Genomic DNA, 20,545 nt, shown 5'->3' with positions numbered 1-20,545 from the left:
CTTCAGAATATTCATATCTATAATAAATTTAGCATTGCACAAGCATGGTCAAGAATTATTGACTAAATAAGCCTCTCTTATGTTACTATTTTCTTTATATTCAGTTAACATATTAGTACAGAACCGTGATTGTGCCCACGTGTGCACTTCTATATCTGAAGCAAATCAGTGGCCATGAATGTCTTTCTTCAGGGCTCCAAAAATATGGAAAACACATGGTGAGATATTGGGACTGTATATAAGATGTGTAAGTGTTTGCCAGCAAAACTTCTGCAACGTAATCGAAACACTCTCGGCAGCATGGGCCTGCTAGTTGTTTCGAATATGCCGCAGAAGTTTTGCTGGGAAGCCATTACACATCCTCCATACAATCCCAGTATCTCACCATGTGATTTCTAAATTTTTGGGCCCCTGAAGAGAGAGATTAGTGGTCACCAGTTTGCCTCGGGCAAAGAGTTGCATACGTGGGTACAATCATGGTTGTGTAGATAAGGCAAACATTTTTCCGAGAAGTCATTGACTGTCTTTTCTCACAGTGTGAGAAATGTATAAACAATTATGGCATTTAGAATGAAATTTCCACTCTACAGCGGAGTGTGCACTGATATGAAACTTCCTGGCAGATTAAAACTGTGTGCCGGACCGAGACTCGAACTCGGGACCTTTGCCTTTTGCGGGCAAGTGCTCTACCAACTGAGCTACCCAAGCACGACTCATGCCCCGTCCTCACAGCTTTAATTCCGCCAGTACCTCGCCTCCTACCTTCCAAACTTCACAGAAGCTCTCCTGCGAACCTTGCAGAACCTTTCTACAAACATCCCCCAGGCTGTGGCTAAGCCATGTCTCCGCAATATCCTTTCTTCCAGGAGTGCTAGTTCTGCAAGGTTCGCAGGAGAGCTTCTGTGAAGTTTGGAAGGTAGGAGGCGAGGTACTGGCGGAATTAAAGCTGTGAGGACGGGGCATGAGTCGTGCTTGGGTAGCTCAGTTGGTGGAGCACTTGCCCGCGAAAGGCAAAGGTCCCGAGTTCGAATCTCGGTCCGGCACACAGTTTTAATCTGCCAGGAAGTTTCAATTATGGCATTTGCTCTTGAAATAATGAACAGTTTACTTTCTTTCTCTGATACTGTTATGTGAGGAAGAGTGTGTTTGGCAAGACAGGATGAAAAGTTGCAAATCAATATAAAGTGATGTACATCAGAAGTGAAAAGCATGAGCAGAAAAAAATGAAAGAATCTAGCAAATGAGGACTATGAGTGGGATGAAAGAGATAAGAAAATTAAAATGAAGAAATAAATGGGGCTGACACTGCTCTAAAGCACTGTGTCTTACTGATAATGCTAATACAGGTGTTTTCTTGGCCTATTTACTTATCTTGTAATTATTACTCATTATAGACATAAAGGGTGAAGTGCTACCCTTCACAGCTATCTTCCTCATTGTGCTTCTCACCTTCCACTAATACATCTCAGTTTCACTCTATGAAATACAAAATACTGTAAAAACTGTATGTGAACAAGCATGTCATCCTAATTTTCAGGCACACTACTGTAACAGGATAAATAATGCAGTGGTAATCCAAAGTCCTGATTTTCTTAACAAATGCCATTATTAAGTGTGATATATAGACCATGTAACATTCTTCTTTCAAAAATGATTTGGGCCAGCTATGTGATGTGTGTAAAAATCGTAATGCACATAGAGAACCAATAAAAGAGAATAATACAGATGGTACCGAATTATTTATGTATTTGCAATGTACCAGTGCATATGTGTACAAATTATATTTAATTTCTTCTTGAACTTCATTTTTTTGCAGAAGGCTGCATTTGCAAAATTTCCAGAACTCAGAAGTTTTTCTCTTGCAAATGTTGCAAGTGTTGATACAAGGGATTCTTTGTTAAAACATTTTGGTTCTTTGAGGTTGGTATATTTTTTGTTTTCATCTTTTGGGTATCTGAAATTTAATTAAACTAGTAATAGCAGTTTCTATGTAGCAATTTGTATACAGAGATATGTGATGAAATAAATACATGCTAATTAAAAGACTATTGATTATTATCGAAGTCAGAATTTTAATGCAGGCTGATTCAGAATTTTTCACATCTATGTTATATTGATATTTTTGGGGTGTTGCACTTTACAAGCCTATTTTGGTAAATAGCTGTGGGTCAATTAGAATGAAATGCATTATATTTGAGGAAGGGTAGTTACACCTGCATTATATACGTATACAGCTAGTATGCCATGAAATGTCTTTTATGCAAGTACAGTGTATCATTTTTGTAATGAATGCCTTATGCAAAAGTAACCATTTGCTTTTCCCATTGCACCTCTTCACTGCACATATCTTAGTCCTCTCAGCAAATGAAAATCCATTGTCATAATGAAGGCGGTTAATCAGTATGAATTTATTACATGGAAAAAAGTCTGACTGTTAACCTGTCACAATAGAAACAAGGCTCGTTACATTACTAAGGTGATGTTTATTGTGCATATCAATGTGCAACTGTTTTTTCAACCTTGAAATGTTCTTTACTCTTTATGAAAATTGATATCTTTCTGGCTGAAGAAACAGTTTATTACATGTGTGTTTTTGTGCTGTTGTAGAAAATGTCAGGTATAAGATCTGACACAGAAGAAACAAGACTGATGCTTCAAATCTGTGTAACTACCAGTGTTCAATTAATGGTGACTGCCTTCACATTAGGAACTGATCAATTTTAATTAAACTTAGCTATCTGATAAAGATAGTTACAGGTCAAAAACAATTATATTCCATAACAAATAGTTAATTGGTAATTTGAGCAGTTTTATTTCTTTTGTATCCAGCTGATATGTACCAGCTCGAACTGTAGTTTAACTGGCACATCATCAAGGTTACACTCCAATGGGTTCTGGAACTGAAGAATGTCACTCTCAGTTCTGTCAGGATCTGAAATAAAAATCTCTGCAAAAATGCTTCTTCAAGTCAAAAATATTTTGTTTTTTCAGAAAGTGAAAGATGATATCTTCAGGTATTTTAGCACAAAACTCTTTGAAATGAAAATGAGAAAAGCCTTCTCCTTCCAATTGTGCTTCAGATACTTTGTTGATTCTGTAGAGACCACAGACGAGATAATCCTATTCCTAAAGTTAAAAGTTCAGTTCATTGAGGTGAGAAGTGATGTTGACCAAAAATGACAACATTGATGGCCAGCCAGGATCTGACAGCTGTGGATCAGCTCTCTTTTTCAGTGAGAAAAAAAGTCATCTATTTCATTTTGGAACTTGTAAAAATGAAACAGGGCTTAATTGCAGCTGAGACACCTCACTGCTGTGTGATAAGGCAAGTCACAGAAATCAGAATCAATTTCTTCAAGAAAAGCCTGGAACTGATGGTGATTGAGTGCATGTTGCCCGATGAATTTCACACAGGACAAAATGGGACAAGGGCCCATCTACAGTGTGTGTGATGGTGATTTGACTTGTATGCAACATGATCCAAGAGCATATCTGTAGATCCTTGTCTACAAGGATATCCGGATGATGTCAGGATGTGACGATAGACAAAGTTTAGAAGTGGAATTATTCACTTGCTGAAGTAGCATGATAGTAGATGGGTGACCATGTTGTTACTCAAAAAATTCTGAAGGCAGTCTGAGTGTTCACCATTCATGAATTCTGCTGCAGAAGCTCCAGTGTCAGGTTTAATGGCTGCATGTAGTCCTAGTAACCCTGCAGTAGGACAGATATTTCTCACATTCTATATGTTTTATCAAGCAAATTCAAGTACTGTCGAGGAGCCAAGTGAACTGATGTCGCATACCGGATCTTGCCTGCAAACCATAGTGTCATAACTCCTGATTTAAACAATGCTTTATTATATTTTACTTATTTCATTTGTTGCCATGTGTTGGTTTTGAGCCATTATTCAGAATGCACTACCAATCATATAAGCTTTGCTTGTACATCTGTGTATACACGTGTACTGCACGAGCCATCGAAGGCTGCATGGTGGAGGGTAACATGTCATCCCCCTTCTTCTTCAACTCATAAATAGAGTGGGGAAAAAAGACTGTTTACATGCTGACGCAAGATATACATTGTTGGCAGTAGAATCATTCTGCAGTCAGCTGCAAAAGCTGGTACTCTTAAACTTTCTCAATAGTCCAGAATGAAATTTTCACTCTGTATTGGAGTGTTTGTTGATATGAAACTTCCTGGCTGATTAAAACTGTGTGCCAGACTGAGAATTGAGCTTGGAACCTTTGCCTTTCACAGACAAGTGCTCTACCATCTGAGCTACCCAACACAACTCACAACCCTTCCTCACAGTGTTGTTTCTGACAGTACATCCTACCTTCCAGACTTCTCAGAATCTCTCCTGCAAAACTTGCAAGACTAGCACACCTGGAAGAAAGGATATTGCAGAGACATGGCTTAGAAGCAGCCTGGGGGTGTTGTCAGAACGAAACTTTCACTCTACAACTGATTGTGCACTGATATGAAACTTCCTGGCAAATAAAACTGTGTGCTGGACTGATACTCAAACTCCGGACTGTTGCATTTCACAAGCAAATGTTCTAGCAAATGAGCTACCCAAGCATGACTCATGACTCGTCCTCAGTTTTATTTCCACTAGTACCTCATATCCTACTTTCCACATCCCACGGAAGGTCTCCTGCGAAACTTGCAAGACTAGCTCTTCTGGAAGAAAGGATATTGTGGAAACATGATCTAAACACAGATTGGGGATGTTTCTAGTATTAAATTTTCACTCTCAAGTGGAGTGTGCACTGATATGAATTTTCATGGCAGATTCATCATTGTCATCATCTTGGACAGTTTCCTGCCTCTGGCCGGGTCTGTATGGAACATAGGCTTCTCCATCGTCTTCTGTCTTGCCACCATCTCTCAGTCTTCACCTTGGTCCAGTCTTCTCCTTTCTTCTGGACGCATTCCTCTACTCCTTTCAGATATCTGTCTCTCGGTCTTCCTCTTGGTCTCTTTCCTTCCAGTTTCATCTCGTGTATCCTCGTGGGTATCCTCTTTTCCTCCATTCTCGTAACGTATCCATACCATCTCAGCCTTGATTTCTCTCTCTCTTCCTGTAATGGTTTCACCTTCATTAACTCTCTGATCCTCTCATTTCTTAACCTGTCTATCTTTGTCACTCCAGTACTGTTTCTCAAGAATTTAATCTCAATAGCTTGTACTTTGCATTTCTCTCTTCCTTTCTTAACCCAGGTTTCTGATGCACATGTCAGAATTGGGACGTAGTATGACAGGTATATAACCTTTTTACTGATTTGGGGTACATCCTTGCTCCATATCAGGCTTCTGACACTCTTCCAAAATTCTTGTGCTTTTCTCCGCCGCTCGTTTATTTCTCTGTCATTTTTTCTGTCTTCCTGTATCAGGCTTCCTAGGTACTTGAAACTCTCCACTCTCCTCAATTGTTCCCCACCAGTTGTTATTCCAGTTTGTTCCTCTCTCCTTCTTTCTTGTGGTGATAATCATCTCACTCTTACTTATACTAAATTTCATCCCATATTCTTGTACTGTTCATTCCCATAGATCCAACTGCTCTTGTACTTCCTCCTCCTCATTCCCCCAAATCATCAGGTCATCTGCAAACACCATAGCTTTCATCTTCCTGTCACCAATTACTTGTGCTACTGCACTCATTATATCATCCATCACTACAATGAACAGTAATGGTGAAAGTGCACTTCCCTGCCTCAGGCCATTCTTCTGTTCAATCCAAGCTGGTCTCTCTCCTCCCACTTTCACACAGCTCACACTTCCAGTGGTACATTTCCCTTATCCTCCAAATAATCTGTTTTGCTACTCCTCTCTTCTCCAGGGCTTTCCACAGTTTGCTTCTGTGTACATTATTATACGCTTTTTCAATGTCCAATAAGGTCATTAGTAGATCTATTCCATATTCATAGTGCTGTTCCTGCAGTTGTCTTACAGCAAAAATTAGATCCACCGTGGACCTTCCTATTCTGAAGCCATGTTGCTCTTCTCTCATTCCTCCTCCTAATTTTGCCCGAATTCGTGCTTCCAAAATTTTCTCAAAAATCTTTGCACAGTGACTCATCAGTGTTATCCCCCAATAGCTCTTACATTCTTTTCTGTTTCCTTCTTAAAGATTGAGACAATTATTCCCTTCTTCCAGTCTTCTGGGATCATCTTCCATCTCCTCACAATTTTCATTACTCGATATAGCCATTGTATCCCCACCTCTCCTGCTGCTCACACCATCTCTACACTTAGCTCATCCAGACGTGGAGACTTCCCTTCCTTCATCTTGCCCAGTGCCTCTTCCACTTTTCCCCATGTAAGGTCTTTTTCTATTTGCTGTTCCTACCCTTTTTCTCCTTGGCTTGTTCCTCCTCGTTCAGGTTTCCATTCGAGTTCAGGAGTTCTTCAAAATACTCCTTCCACATATTCTTGAGTTCTTCCTTATTCTCTACCCCTTGTCCACTTTTGTTCACCATTCGAGCATAATCTGTCATACTGTTCTTTCTCTTACTTTTAATCACTCCATACAACACCTTTTTTGAACCTTCACTATCCTCCTCCATCGTTCTGGTCCACTGTTACATCCACTTTCTTCTTTCCTCCACCACCACTCTTTTTGCTTATTTCTTTCTTGCCTGACACTATTCTCTTGTCTCTACTGATCTCTTCTGGAACCATACCAGAAAGGCTCTATTCTTCTTCTGTACTATATCCTTTGTTTATCATTCCACCAGGGTGTTTCTTTCCATCTCTTTTTGTTGCTTGTTCTCCCACATATTGCTTCCGCCGCACTTACTTATGTTCCCTTGAATCTAACCCATTCATTTTCTACCATTTTTGGTTCATCCTTTGGGATGATTTCCTTTACTACTTGTAGGTGCTGTAGCCTGCTTTCTTCCTCCTTCAACTTCTGTACCCTTATATGTCTTTTCTGGTTTTCTGTCCCTTTATTGTCCTTAGTCCCTCTCAGGTTCTTTACCAGCAAATGGTGGTTGCTATCCAAGGCCCCTGATAGTATTAGCTTAACGTCAGTGATGATCCTATTCATCTCACTATCATACAGCAAGTAGTCAACTTTCGACTTTCTCTTTAAGTCTTGACTGTACCAGGTAATCTTGTGGCTCTCCTTTTTCCTGAACCAAGAGTTCTCAACCAGCACCCGGCCGCTGTGATCGAGCGGTTCTAGGCACTTCAGTCTGGAACCGCACTTCTGCTACGGTCGTAGGTTCGAATCCTGCCTTGGACATGGATGTATGTGATATCCTTAGGTTAGTTAGGTGTAAGTAGTTCTAAGTCTGGGGGACTGATGACCTCAGATTTTAAGTCCCATAGTGCTTAGAGCCATTTTGAACCCAACCAGCAAGTCACTCCTTTGACGGAACTCCAATAGTCTTTCACCTTCCTCATTTCGGCAGCTCCAACCCCTCTGGTCCAAGCACACTTTCGCAGCCTTATCTTTCTCTTCCAATGTGTGCGATTAAATCCCCCATTACTATCATATTCCTCCTTCCCATCTGCTTCTGCATTTCCTCTTCAAACTCTTGTTTCTCCTCAGAAGTGCAACCCGCCTGCTGTGCATACACTTGTATTACCTCTATGATTGTCCCTTTGAGTGGCAGATTAAAGGTGGAAAATAAGAGATGAGGTACTGGCGGAAATAAAGCTATGAAGACAGGCCGTGAGCCATGCTTGTATTGCTAGGTCAATAGCACACAGCTCAAGAAAGGCAAAGGTCCTGAGGTTGAGTCTTGGTCTAGTGCACAGTTTTAATTTGCCAGGAAGATTATTTCTTAGTAGTGCTTCAAGAAAAGAACCTCATCTTTCCAGCATGGTTTCCATTTAAGTTCACAAAACATTTCCGTAATACTTGTATGTTGATCAAACCTGTTATTGTTGTTGTTGTCGGTGGTGGTGGTGGTGGTGGTGTAGTCTTCAGTACGAAAAATGGTTTGATTCAGTTCTCTATGTTACCGTATTGTGTGCAAGCCTCATCATCTCCAAATAACTACTGCAGCCTACATCCTTTTGAATATGGTTACTGCATTCCTCTCTTGGTCTCCCTCTACAAGTTTTGCTCCCCGCACTTCCCTCCAGTACTAAATTGGTGATCCCTTGATGTCTCAGAATGTGTCATATCAAACAATTGCTTCATTTAGTCAAGTTGTGCCACAAATTTCTTTTCTCCTCAGTTCCTGCCAACACCTTCTCATTAGTTATATGATCTACCCAGCTAATCTTCAGCATTCTTCCATAGCCTGTTTCAAAAGATTCAATTCTTTTGTTGTCTGAACTGTTTATTGCCCACATTTCACTTCCATACAAGGCTACATTCCAGACAAAAATCTTCAGAAAAGACTTCCTAACTCTTAAGTCCATATTCTCTTCTTCAGAACAGCTTTTCTTACTGTTGCCAGTTTGCATTTTATATCCTCTCTACTTCAGCGATCATAAGTATTTTGCTGCCCAAGTAGCAGTTCTAGCTGTTTCCAGTTTACATTTTATTTTCTCTCTACTTTAGTTATCATCAGTTATTTTACTTCCTGAATAGCAAAACTCTTCTATTCCTTTTAGCGTCTCATTTCCTAATCAAATTTCCTCTGTATAGCTGATTTTATTCAACTACAGTCCATTTTCGTTGACGCTCATCTTATATCCTCCTGTCAAGACACTATCTATTCTGTTCAGCTGCTCTTCCAAGTTCTTTGCAGTTTCTGACAGAATTACAATGTCCTTGACAAACTTCAAAGTTTTTATATCTTTTCTCTGAACCATAATTCCTTCTCCAAATTTTTCTTTGGTTTCCTTCACTGCTTACTCATGTACTGAAGGAATATCATCAGGGATAGATCACAAACCTGCCTCACTCTTTTCTCAACCACTGCTTTCCTCTCATGCCTCTCAATCTCATAACTGCTGTCTGGTTTCCATACAAGTTGTAAATAGCCTTTCACTCCATGCATTTTATCCCTGCTACCTTCAGAACTTCAAAGAGTGTAATCCACTCAACATTGTCTAAAGTTTTCTCAGAGTCGACAAATACCATAGACATAAGTTTGCCTTTCCTTAACGTATCTTCTCAGATAGCTGTAGAGTATTGCCTTGAACCTATAGGTAGCAAATCTAGTAGCATATCTGATCTGGTATGGATCCCAAATACTCTAGCAGTATTCAAAAATGGGTCACACAAGTGCTCTGCATGTGGTCCCCTGTCTAGGTGAGCTATACTTTCCTAGAGTCCTTCCAATAAAACGAAATTGTTTGTCTTCCCTATCATCAATCTTATGTGCTCATTCCATTTCATATGGCTTTGCAGTGTTATGCCAAAATATTTAATCAACGTGATTGTCAAGCAGCACACTACTGATATTGTATTCAAACATTGCAGGATTGTTTTTCTTATTTGTCTGCATTAAATTATTATTATTATTATTTTTTTAGATTGAGAACAAACTACCACTCATCATATCAAATATAAATTCTGTCTAGATGAGTTGCTGTATCCTCCACAGTCACTCAACAATAACATTTTCCCACACAGTAAAGCGTCATCAGCAAACAGTCACAGACTGCTGCTCACCCTATCTGTTAGATCGTTTATGCATGGGAATAACAAGAGCAGACCTATCACACTTCCCCTGGGACACTCCTGACAAAACACTTGTCTCTGATGAACCCTCAACATTTGGGACAACAAACTGGGTTAAAAATCTTGGACCTTCTCACACATCTGAGAACCTTTTCCATTGCTGAGCCTTCAGACTTCTTGTACATTGTGTGACCAAGAGGACTTTTCAGACTGTTCAGTTTCATCTTATCACTGTTACTTTCTTAGCATCACTTGGTGGTTACATGTAGAGTAATTAAAGGTTATACTTCAAGGAATGGTGCCTCCACCCAAATCTTCAGAAAACAGTTATATCTACATTTTGCCTTCACAGCAGACTGGCAAATTACAAACCGTAAATCCCATTCAGCGGGGAAGTGTTGCCAAACTGCAGTAAATCAAAATACTAGGGAATAACAGTAGATAGAACTCTAAATTTCTAGCAGCATCTCTAGATTGTAATGCTAAAGTCAGAATGAGAAATAAAGTTCTTCAAACAATTGCTAGTACCAGATGGGTAGCTAATGTTCATGTTTTAAGATCCACAGCCTGACCATGTCATACTGTGCTGCTGAATACTGCTGTGGGACCTGGATCACATTAAGAAGATAGAAGTGCAACTCAAGCAGGCAGTGCAAGTATTTGCGAAATGTATTCAGAGTACGAATATCCTATGACTTCCTGTTCTAAGCAATATGCCACCTCCAACTCTGAGAAGATCAGAAGCTCTGCTGAAGGTCCGTAACAACATACAAACAAATCGTCAGCTACCCATTTCATCAAGATACTGCACAAGCAAAACATTAACACTTCAAGTCAAAAAAACTATAATGGCACGCAGGAAACAAACTCATTTGATCCTCCTCCAGTGTCATCCATTCATGGAAAATCCAGTGGGAGAAGTCATGAGTCATCAACATAGATCTAGTTGAAAACCCTTCCATGTGGAAGGATTCTATCTCCCCAGAAGTCACTGAAGAATCTTTTACCGTATTTGAACCTGACAAGGCGAATGTGGTTTATTTACTGTTGAAGTGGAGATGGGCTGATTTTGCAAATTATGACTGTGGTGCCTCATTACAGACAGACCGCCATATTGTTGCTGATTGTTCTCTTCATATGTACATAGGAACAATAATAGGCACTCACTACACATCAGATGAAGTGATTGAATAGATAAGGGAATTAGATCTAGAGATGTTAGATTTTATGAGTATATAATTGTGAACCTTTGTTCACAGATATTTGTATTTGTTTTCATCATATGATAAATAAATAATAATTCTGAGGCCTTCATCAACAGTCTGCTGTTCTCTGGTTCACAGGATGTCATGTGAGAAAAAGGACAAGTTGAGTTTTGCACAAGTCTAGAGTGATTTACAATATGTTGAAAGTATATTAGGGACTGCATATCACTGATAGCATTGTGCTTGAAGGGTGTATGGTGTAGTGTTGTTAATGACTTCTGCTGCATATTGGTTGTGTAAAGCTCATATGTTTCAATTTTTCATGGTTAGACAAACTTTTTGTTAATTTCACCTTACACTTGATTCTGCAGTTTCTATACAGGTGAATTTGTGGTCTCGCTACTACATTTCAAACTGAATAAGTAAGTATGCCAGGGTAATAGTTTCTATGGAAGGTGGTGGATTTTTTGTTTGATAATTGACAGTTAAAAATATGGTACGTTTTGAATGTCTCATTTTTTTGGTATTTTGAATATGCTAGGATTGCTGCAATTTTTCAAACTTTTCCTGCACTAAAATTATAGTTATTTCCATGCTAAACTATAACTATTTTAATACACTGCTGGCCACCGTAAATGCAACACCAAGAAAGACAAGAGGTAGCACAACAAAATTTATTTTGTAGATAACATGTTGACCAAGTATCAAATGATTACGTTTACAGACGTCTGTGACATGTGGTTCCTGCCAGAATCAGTAGCCAGAGTAGCCGCCACTGTTGGAGATCACCGCTGCCACACGTCTCGGCATTAAGTCAAAGAGACGTTGGATGTGTTCCTGGGGTACGGCAGCCCAAGCAGCTTCCACACGTTGCCAAAGATCATCTGGTGTGGCAGCTGGGAATGTAATCTGGGTCACTCGTTGAGCAACCATGGACCACATGTTTTCTATCGGCGAAAGATCCGGAGAGCGAGCCGGCCAGGGAAGCAATTCAATCTGGTTATTGACGAAGAACCTTTGGACAATGCGTGCCACGTGTGGTCGCGCATTATCCTGTTGAAATATGGCTGTGGCCGAGCCCTGAAGGTAAGGAAGGACAACTGGCTCCAGCACCTCGGATATGTAGCGCCGGCTATTTAAAGTACCGGCAATGCGTACTAGAGGCGTGCGAGAGTAATATCCAATACCGCCCCATACCATAATACCCGGTGCAAGACCAGTGTGGCGGTGCATAATGCAGCTGTCCAGCATCCTCTCTCCACGGTGTCTCCACACTCGAATCCGACCATCGTGGTGCTGCAGACAGAAGCGTGCCTCGTCAGTAAAGACAACGTCATTCCATTCTGCCGTCCACATCCGTCTGTCATCACACCATTGGTGACGGAGACGTCTGTGGTTCTGCGTCAATGGTAGACGAAGCAATGGACGTCTTGCGGACAGACCACTCTGCTGTAAACGGCGTCGAATGGTACGCGCAGACACTGGATGATGCGTTACAGACGCAATGTGCTGTGCTATGGTTCGGGATGTCACTGAGCGATCCGTCACTGCCATGCGCACAATTTGCCTATCAGCACGTGCAGTGGTGCACCGAGGTGAATGCGATCGACCACGTCGGTCCGTCGTACCCTCCTGCATCCAACGGTCACATATCCGCATTACAGTTGTTTGGTTTTGTCCAACACGACTAGCGATTTCTCTGTATGATAATCCACAATCTCGGTAAGCCACTATCCTTCCTCTGTCGAACTCGGATACTTGATCAAACGATGTTCGCTGTTGTCTACGAGGCATAATTGATCGTCTTGTGAAACAACCACAAGGTAAACACACGTGCCGAACGTACACTCGTCGAAATCGCCAAGGCTTAAATGGCGCTATGAGGTGGCGCCACAGGCGTGCGTGAAGTGCGTCTGCGCTGAAATTCTAATCAGTTGCATATCTCATCGCTGCAAACCCATGGTGTAAATTTCACTTGATTCGGATGCTTCCTTCAGGGTGTTGCATTTACGGTGGCCAGCAGTGTACTTTCATGTGTTACATTAAAACCATACTTTTATAAAAGGATATGAATAATTGTTTTTTCTATTCAGTCAACAGAAATTAAGAGCAATAGCAACATATTTGAACCTAGTGCCAGGAGAGGAATCTGCCGAGGTTGAAGAATGGCATCGTGTTGATAGGAACTTTCTGCTGGAGTTGCTGGTAAGTGGCCAAGCTTTATATATTATTTTACATGCTTATATGTTAGTTTCTAAGCCTGATTAAATTGTTTCTCTTTTCATGTTGGGGCATAGACTTTGATGTTCTGTGCCGTAATTAAAGTAAATTTATTGCTCTGCTTTTTGGCACAGGCAGACAGTGTAAATATTTCGTATAAAATGTCAGAAACAACCAGTTTTAGTTCATATGTTATTGTCAGTACTCCAAACGAAACTTGAGAATTGTTAGGGAAATGCAAACAGTACACTTACAAGAAAGATATGTCTGAACCTAAAAGCTTATGTAATTGTGAGGTGTCATAAATAAAAGTGTGAGAAGACTACGGTTCAAATCCAGAACTGGACATCTGTTACAGCCTGCTGGAAGTTTCTCTAAATCACTTCAGGCAATTGCTTTGATTATTCTTTCAGCAAGATGATAGCCAGTTCTTGTATTCTGTCTACGTGAACTAGTGCTTTATCTGAAGGACATTAAGCTTAAACCAAACTCTCCTCATTTTCTTCTCCCATTTCCAGAATTCAAAAGTGCTATTGTGAGACGAGGATAAAAATGATACAAATAGTGAAATAAATGCTTATGCAGCTATTATAATTTTCTGGGACAACCTCATAAAGAGAGCAGCTGGCGTACCAGTATGTTTGATAGGTCATCTCTTCTTGTAGCTTAGTGCTTGATTATGCAGTGTAGAAGCTATGACAGGATTTGCAGTGTACTAATAGATTACATGTGTGCTCCCACACTCAGTCCTGTCCTTGACCAACTAGGATCACGTTAACAACTTCAGTTCCTCTTCTTCCTTTGTTGTTGTTTCCTATTTTTCCAGTATTCCCTCATTTTCTCCCCATGAAGTCTCTTCCTTTCTTCTGTCCATGTTGTTCCCGATTTTTTTATTTCTTCTGCTTTGAAAGACTTCCAAATTTAGTATTTTGTTTTTAAAATGGTTTCTTTCTGCTATTTATGATTCTTTGATGTTGTTTCTTTCAAGATCTTTTCTTACTTCTGAATCCATGCTCTTGTCGATTTCTTCTTCCAGAAATATAGGAGTATTTGTTTTGTTAGTCTGTTTCCATCCATTCGGTAGAGATGTCCAAAAAAGGTTAATCTTCGTTTGGCCATTACTTCAGATATTTTCTCTATATTTTTGTAGATCTCTTCATTACTTCTTATTTTCCAACCATCTGCAGTTTTCGTTGCACCCATTACTTTTCTAATAATCCTTCTTTCCAGTACCTCTAGTTTGTCCATCTTATAGTTCATCGTTAGGCATTCAGATCCATATAAACATTCTGGTCGTACCACTGTGGTGTAGTGCCCTGTCCTTTATTTTATACATTTTTGTTGTTCTAAGATTGATGTGGTGATGCTAGAAGAGTGTGTACAACAGCTTATATGACAAGACCAGCAACAAAGTCATGATTCCCAGTGTAAGGTACCATGTTTATGTTTAGTTATGTGAACTGGCAAGACTGGAAAGTCTGTTAGTAAATTATAATTATCATACAATGTAAAATGTAGGTCTACATCCTTTTCTGTATTTTTCTTTGCACTCAAGAGTCTCGTCCTTTGGAAAGGGCGGGTGGGGGTGGGGAGAGAGAGAGAGAGAGAGAGAGAGAGAGAGAGAGAGAGTACTTTCCTGTTTTATTAGCTTTGTTTCTGATCTGCATTAAAATCTATTTCTGACTTGGCATATCTCCAAGGCAGGAACCAACGACAGTAGTACCATGGATGCAATTACAACATCCATCGTCACCCTGGCTTGCAGATACGTAGTGTCCATCCACCTGATGGTACATTAACATAAATATAACATACATCAAAACAGCAGATTATTTAATTCATTATGAAAATAACTTTTTATAGTGGCGCTCGTCTTTTGTTGGTTTTAAAACTGCTTGTGCAACTCATCACTTCACCAAAATGATATGTTACACTGCAGATTCCTCCCCTTAGGTGAATGGTGTTTTCACTATAGTGAAACGTTAACAAAACATTAAATATTCAAAATTCAAAATTAGTTTTAATCTTCTCACTATAAGCATTACTATCATTTGTCTCTTTAGTGTGCCAGCACAGTTGTAATTGTATTCCATTCATTTTTATTAACTGTGGAATGCTCCACATTTGATTGTAGACCATAAGTCATAGGTATATATTTCATTTGGATTCAGTTTCTTGGCATGTCTACCAGGTAATAATTCTCTTACTATGGATATGTGACCCCTCATAACAATTATTCATTATCCGTATGGATGATTAAGCAGTTCTAGTATATTTCTTTGTTTTCTCTTTGGAACTACTCATTATTAGGACTCACAGTCAAGTAGCCATTTAATCAAATCATCCATATTTCATCTAATTGATTACATGTATTCCAGACCTCTGGCTTTTCTAGCCATGCTCATAAAACCTTTGAAAGTCACTGTACATGTGACGACTCTGTGAATACAGGTTTCATTAAACGTACATAAGAATGGTTTCATGATGGAGACTGTTGAATATGGTAAAGAGGGAGAATGGTCAATGGAGGAGAAGAAAGAAAGGCAATGAAATACTAAGAATGTTAGGATCTAAGAGAGAAACAAGATTTACCCCAATGACTGATACCCATCCCACATCCACCCACGATTCCTTTCCTGGCAGGTTCTTCGCTGAGGAGCTGGAGGTTGAAGTTGTTCAACATAGTGTGTAGAATGGACTTTGTAGTTTTTACCCTTACAAGATCCAAAAGTGGGCCTAATATCTTACTTTGGTGCCAAGTGTAGAGGGCAGCATCATGATGCAGTCATTGCCTTTGCCTTTGTAAAATCTACATTAAAATGAAACCAATTCCGTGGACTAAATTGTGCAGACTTCCCATTAAAAAATTTTAAAAAACCCAACTGTATTAATTATTATTTCCAGTATTTTTTTTAAAAAAAAGTTTGTGATTCCTCTATGAGGAGTATATGAGACACCACCAATTCACAGAGCTATGCTGGGATATTTCCCTGTGTAGTTGTTACAGGGACACCACATTCACTGTTATTAGACCTGTTTCCTCATCAACGTCTTTAACATTCATAATCTGCCATTGAACCAGAGGAGTTATATGTTTTGAACAGTTAACAAGTATTTGTTGTTGGGCATTCTGTAACCAGTTACCGATCTTTCCAAAACTGGAGAATCGCATACAAAATTCAGACGCTTGTGTCTTCATTATGCCATCTTTAAATTAGCGTATGGACCAAATTAAAAGACTCAGGTCAACTAATCTACTTTGCAGGAACATTGAAGCTAATGGCACCACCTGTTCCTACAGAAAGTATCTGTATATGTTATTTATTCTCCTTTTTCTCTCAGGTGCATGTCATCCTTTTCCTCTAGGTCCACCTGTCCTCTCCATCACATTATATGAAGGTCATCCAGAAAGCAAAGAACAATTGAAGCCCACACCCAATGCTGACCCTATACCACTGTGATCACAAGCGTGCCAGTTAGCTCCTTCTCCCATCTTGATTGCAAGCCGAGTTTTGTTGTCAAGTAGTCATGCCTATTTGTTCTATAACCTTTCGAAATAGTGGCGCTCGTTGAAATTCCTGCCAAGTGCAGGTTGCGTAGTGTTGTTTGTTTTTTGAATGCACAAAATGTTTGGCCTATTAAAATATATAGGCAAATAAAGAAAGAATGTTTATGTTGATAGTGGAATGAACAAGTCTTCAGTGATTTGGAATGTTGTCAGCAAAGGTGTTTTTGATTCATGCCAATGTGCAGCCACCGTACATCATTTGAACACAGCAAGAACTTAAGCATTTTAAGTTGGATATTTGTGGACGTGGTCCTTATAGCCCTGACTTCGTACAAAGTGTTTTTCACTTGTTCCCAAAGCTAAAGGAATTTTTGGGTGGTAAACAGTTCGCAAATGATGAAGACTTCAAACAAGCTGTTACATCCTGGCTCAAATCTTCTGCGATAGTGGAATACAACATGGGAATTGAAAAATTGGTCCCATGTTACAGTAAGAGCCTTGAGAGTTATGATGACTATATTGAAAAATAAAGTAAGGTACTGTAATATTGTGAATAGTTTTTTGTTTTGAAATCTTTTGTTTTTATTTAGTTGTGCCGAAATGTTCTTTACTTTCTGGATGATCCTCATACATACATACACACATTTGTAAAGATTAGGGTACACTATCCTGTTAATAGCCCATACAACTCTACCTTCTCCTTTTATATACATAAACGGAGGTAACCTACTCCTACCGTAGCCCGTATCCGTACCTGGTTTTCAGTCTGTCATCCGTGTGATATTTGTCTTACTGCTTTGTACTTACTCACTACTGTAATTCTGAATGTCCTCATATTGTATGTTTCAGCAAAGGCCCTCCAATTATATGGTGGAGCAGTCGTACATGGTTTTTAGCCCATCATGCTTACACTTCATAGTTGACGGTATATCCTGTGGCCCTCCCTCTGTCCTCCCCCATCAAAGTGACAGAGCTAACATCCAGCTCCACTCAGAAAGAAAATAACTCATCTTGGTTCTGCAGCCTGTTTGCTAGCTAAAGTTTGTTGGTTTCTGTTGTTGCCACATACTAGCATAGAACTATGTTAGTTGTAAGAGATGTTGAAAGGACGTTTTTATGCCACATATCTTTTGATCTTATCTATATTATAGAGACATTTTTATTTTCCCCTCCAAGGGTCTACTAAGAAAACGGCCATGGGATGGGGAATCCCTGTAATTTTTTATCGACCTTCATAACAATGGAAAAATTTCCTCAGTTTTTCTTTAATTGTGAACTGTGATGAAAGACTTTCACTTGCATCATGTCATTAAGTTTAAAATTAGGGATGCTTGCTTTTAAATTATGTTCTTGCATTTAGCATTGTGTGTGTCTACTTAAATTCTTCCTTACTTTTCCTTGTAACTCACTAGATGTTACGTCTTCTAATTTAGGGAAGAAAAATAATGGTTCTCCCATGAACATTTTATTCAACGCTTCTACTTGAGTAATTCATTAAGGATAACTTGAAACTCTGGAATCATCTGTGTCCAGAGTGTGTGTATTTTGGAACAATATGTACAACACAAGATCCCTATTTCTTTCATAATTCTTTCAGGGGAACTGAATTATGCACGATATTTTGAAATAAGTACATGTTTTACACCTTCCCATGCCAAAACTCTTTGAAATTACTACTTATAAATTGAATTCCAATATTGATAAGTGAGTGATTTGGTTTGCTTATGTCTATGAAATAATCTCTTAAGCAATTGATTATGGTAGTTTATTTTGCCTAATTCAGTGGGATATAGCATTACATGTTGAGAACAACATTCCACCAAATCAAAAATATAAGATCCACCATTTCTGCCCTTTGGCAAAGGATCAAAAAAAAAAAAAATTACTGCTGTTAAAATATATGGTGCTTTAGGAATTATGAGATACTTTGAATGTTTTACTGTCCATTTCTTTGTTTAACTTTTTGCATTTTATTTCTCTACTTAAATTTCGTAAAATAATAAAGCTTTGTCATACATTGAGTGCACTTTTGTATCAAAAAATGTCCATTTGTGTAATGTATGAACCAAACCAGATGCTTTACTACTAGTTTACACACACACAACTTCCAGTGGTATGAGTTTTCGTGTTGTCTCCAAAATAATGTATCACATTTGAAGAACCACTTAGTCTTGTCCTCCCCTGTTAAAATAACTTCTGTGCACATATTCATTACTTTACCAAAATATTCATTACTTTTCAGCTCATCTTTCATATTTTTAGCTTTGTCGTTTGTGTGACTAATAGCTAAGAAAATGTACTCTAAATATAAGCCCAGGCCCTTCTATTTTAGCTCCTGTGTTCATCCCCACAGGTATTCATGATGGCACATATGGCACCACATTTTGCAAAACCTTCACATAATTATTTTACCCATTTTGGTTGGAGGAAACGTCAGCTGTTTTCATAAATTACTATGTAGGAAATACTGCAACTGGCCACAAGTTTTCTTGAATGATTGTCAGTTGGTACTGTTGACTTCTTTCATGTTTTACATTTTTGTCCTAAAATACAACATTTATTTTTTGTGAGGCATAGTTTACAAAATATTTTACATTTGCTTCCTAAAATTTAAAAAGTTTTTTGTGAGTACATAGTTTTACTCCATACCTTGTACTTACTTCCTGAAAAGCCCCCCTTACATATTATAAGACAGAGGTTTCATTTTGTTCTGATTTGGACTGTAAAAGAAAATCTTAACTTCCGTCCTGTAATATGTAAAAGAAGGTTTTTCAGAAAGTAAATACAATGTATAGAGCATATATAAGTGTAAAACTATGTAATCTCAAAAAGCTTTGATAAATTTTGGGACACAAACGTTAAAATTTTGTAAACTGTACAGCAAAAAAAAAACTTTTGTTAAATTTTAGGAGAAAAATGTAAAACTTGCAGGAAGTCAACGCTACCATCTGATGATGGGCTCAGAGCCGAAACTAGTAATACGGTATAATAAAATCATTCGAAAAAAACTTGTGGCTGGTTGTAGTATTTCCTACAGTACAACTTCACATAATTTATTTTTATTTTAAACTCTTGTAAAAAAAAAAGCACCCAACTCATTTATCTACTGTTTAATGGTAGTCTGCTCTCCATTAAAAATGATAAAGCATGAGATTGTGTATATTTTGATCTGCAGTCCCCAAATAAGGGTCTGAAATTTTTGTGAGTCCCAAACTATGGATAATAATTTTTTTCTGTAGCTGTATAATTTAATTCGTGTTTATTAAGACAGCTACTGGCAAAAATTGCATTATATTCTTCCCAATTGGGTTCCTATTTCCTTTGAAATGATTCACATCCAAGTCCATATTCTGATGCATCTGTTGCCAATTTAAAGCCCCACTGCGGGTCACAGGATTAGAATAGGCCAAAGGTATTCCTGCCTCTCGTAAGAGGCGACTAAAAGGAGTCTCACACATTTCGGCCTTCTTGTGATGGTCCCTAGTAGGGTTTGACCTCCATTTTTCAAAATTTTCCCGAAGAACGAGCCAATTGGGGAAGGGCGCCTTACGTGGTGCATCGTGTATTGTGCCTTGAAATCTTTATCTCAGTTTCTCATCATCACATTGCAGTCCAGCTCATTCTGCATCTCTTGGGTGAGGACACGTTTCCTGGGTATGTGTTCCACCATACACTATGCAGTGTCTCTTTCTGCGCCGATGATGACCATGGACTTCTTTGCACCTCATATCCAGCACGGTATCCAGTCTGTTGTGGTGGGACCACCATGTACCCTGTTGGTTGTAGCCCCCTGACAACACAGGGATTCCTTTGCTGATGCCTGCGCCGTTAACTCCCCACGTATGCCAAGGAGTAGATGCCTGTCATCCAGGGACATTGGGACTCTCGGCAAAGGCCATCCTGCCAGGTGGCTTTTCTGCAGCTAGGTGGCATCTGTGGGAAGGGCCACTATCAGGCGTATGATGCGCAATGAAACTTACCACGTCATCACTTGCTGGTGGTCAGACACCAGCAGTC

At 39.2% G+C, this 20,545-nt stretch overlaps 1 protein-coding gene and 1 non-coding gene across 3 annotated transcripts in view; one reads left to right on the top strand and one right to left on the bottom strand.

Annotated features, from left to right (window-relative positions):
• The window catches only part of LOC126257794 (RNA helicase aquarius), a 368,203-nt gene that overhangs the window by 141,707 nt on the left and 205,951 nt on the right, over nt 1–20,545 (top strand). For both annotated transcript variants that reach the window (XM_049955590.1, XM_049955591.1), the window contains 2 exons: nt 1,817–1,920; nt 12,894–13,005. In XM_049955590.1, coding sequence (XP_049811547.1) covers nt 1,817–1,920; nt 12,894–13,005 — 216 coding nt within the window. The remainder of the gene's footprint in view (nt 1–1,816; nt 1,921–12,893; nt 13,006–20,545) is intronic.
• Trnal-caa (transfer RNA leucine (anticodon CAA)) lies at nt 635–709 on the bottom strand. Its single transcript has one exon. It is a non-coding gene; the product is annotated as a tRNA-Leu (tRNA).

The sequence above is a fragment of the Schistocerca nitens genome, chromosome 1 (genome assembly GCF_023898315.1).
Source record: "Schistocerca nitens isolate TAMUIC-IGC-003100 chromosome 1, iqSchNite1.1, whole genome shotgun sequence".
Taxonomy (NCBI): Eukaryota; Metazoa; Arthropoda; class Insecta; order Orthoptera; family Acrididae; genus Schistocerca; species Schistocerca nitens.
Note: the sequence above shows the minus strand (reverse complement) of the source record. Positions and strands in the feature narration are given on the sequence as shown.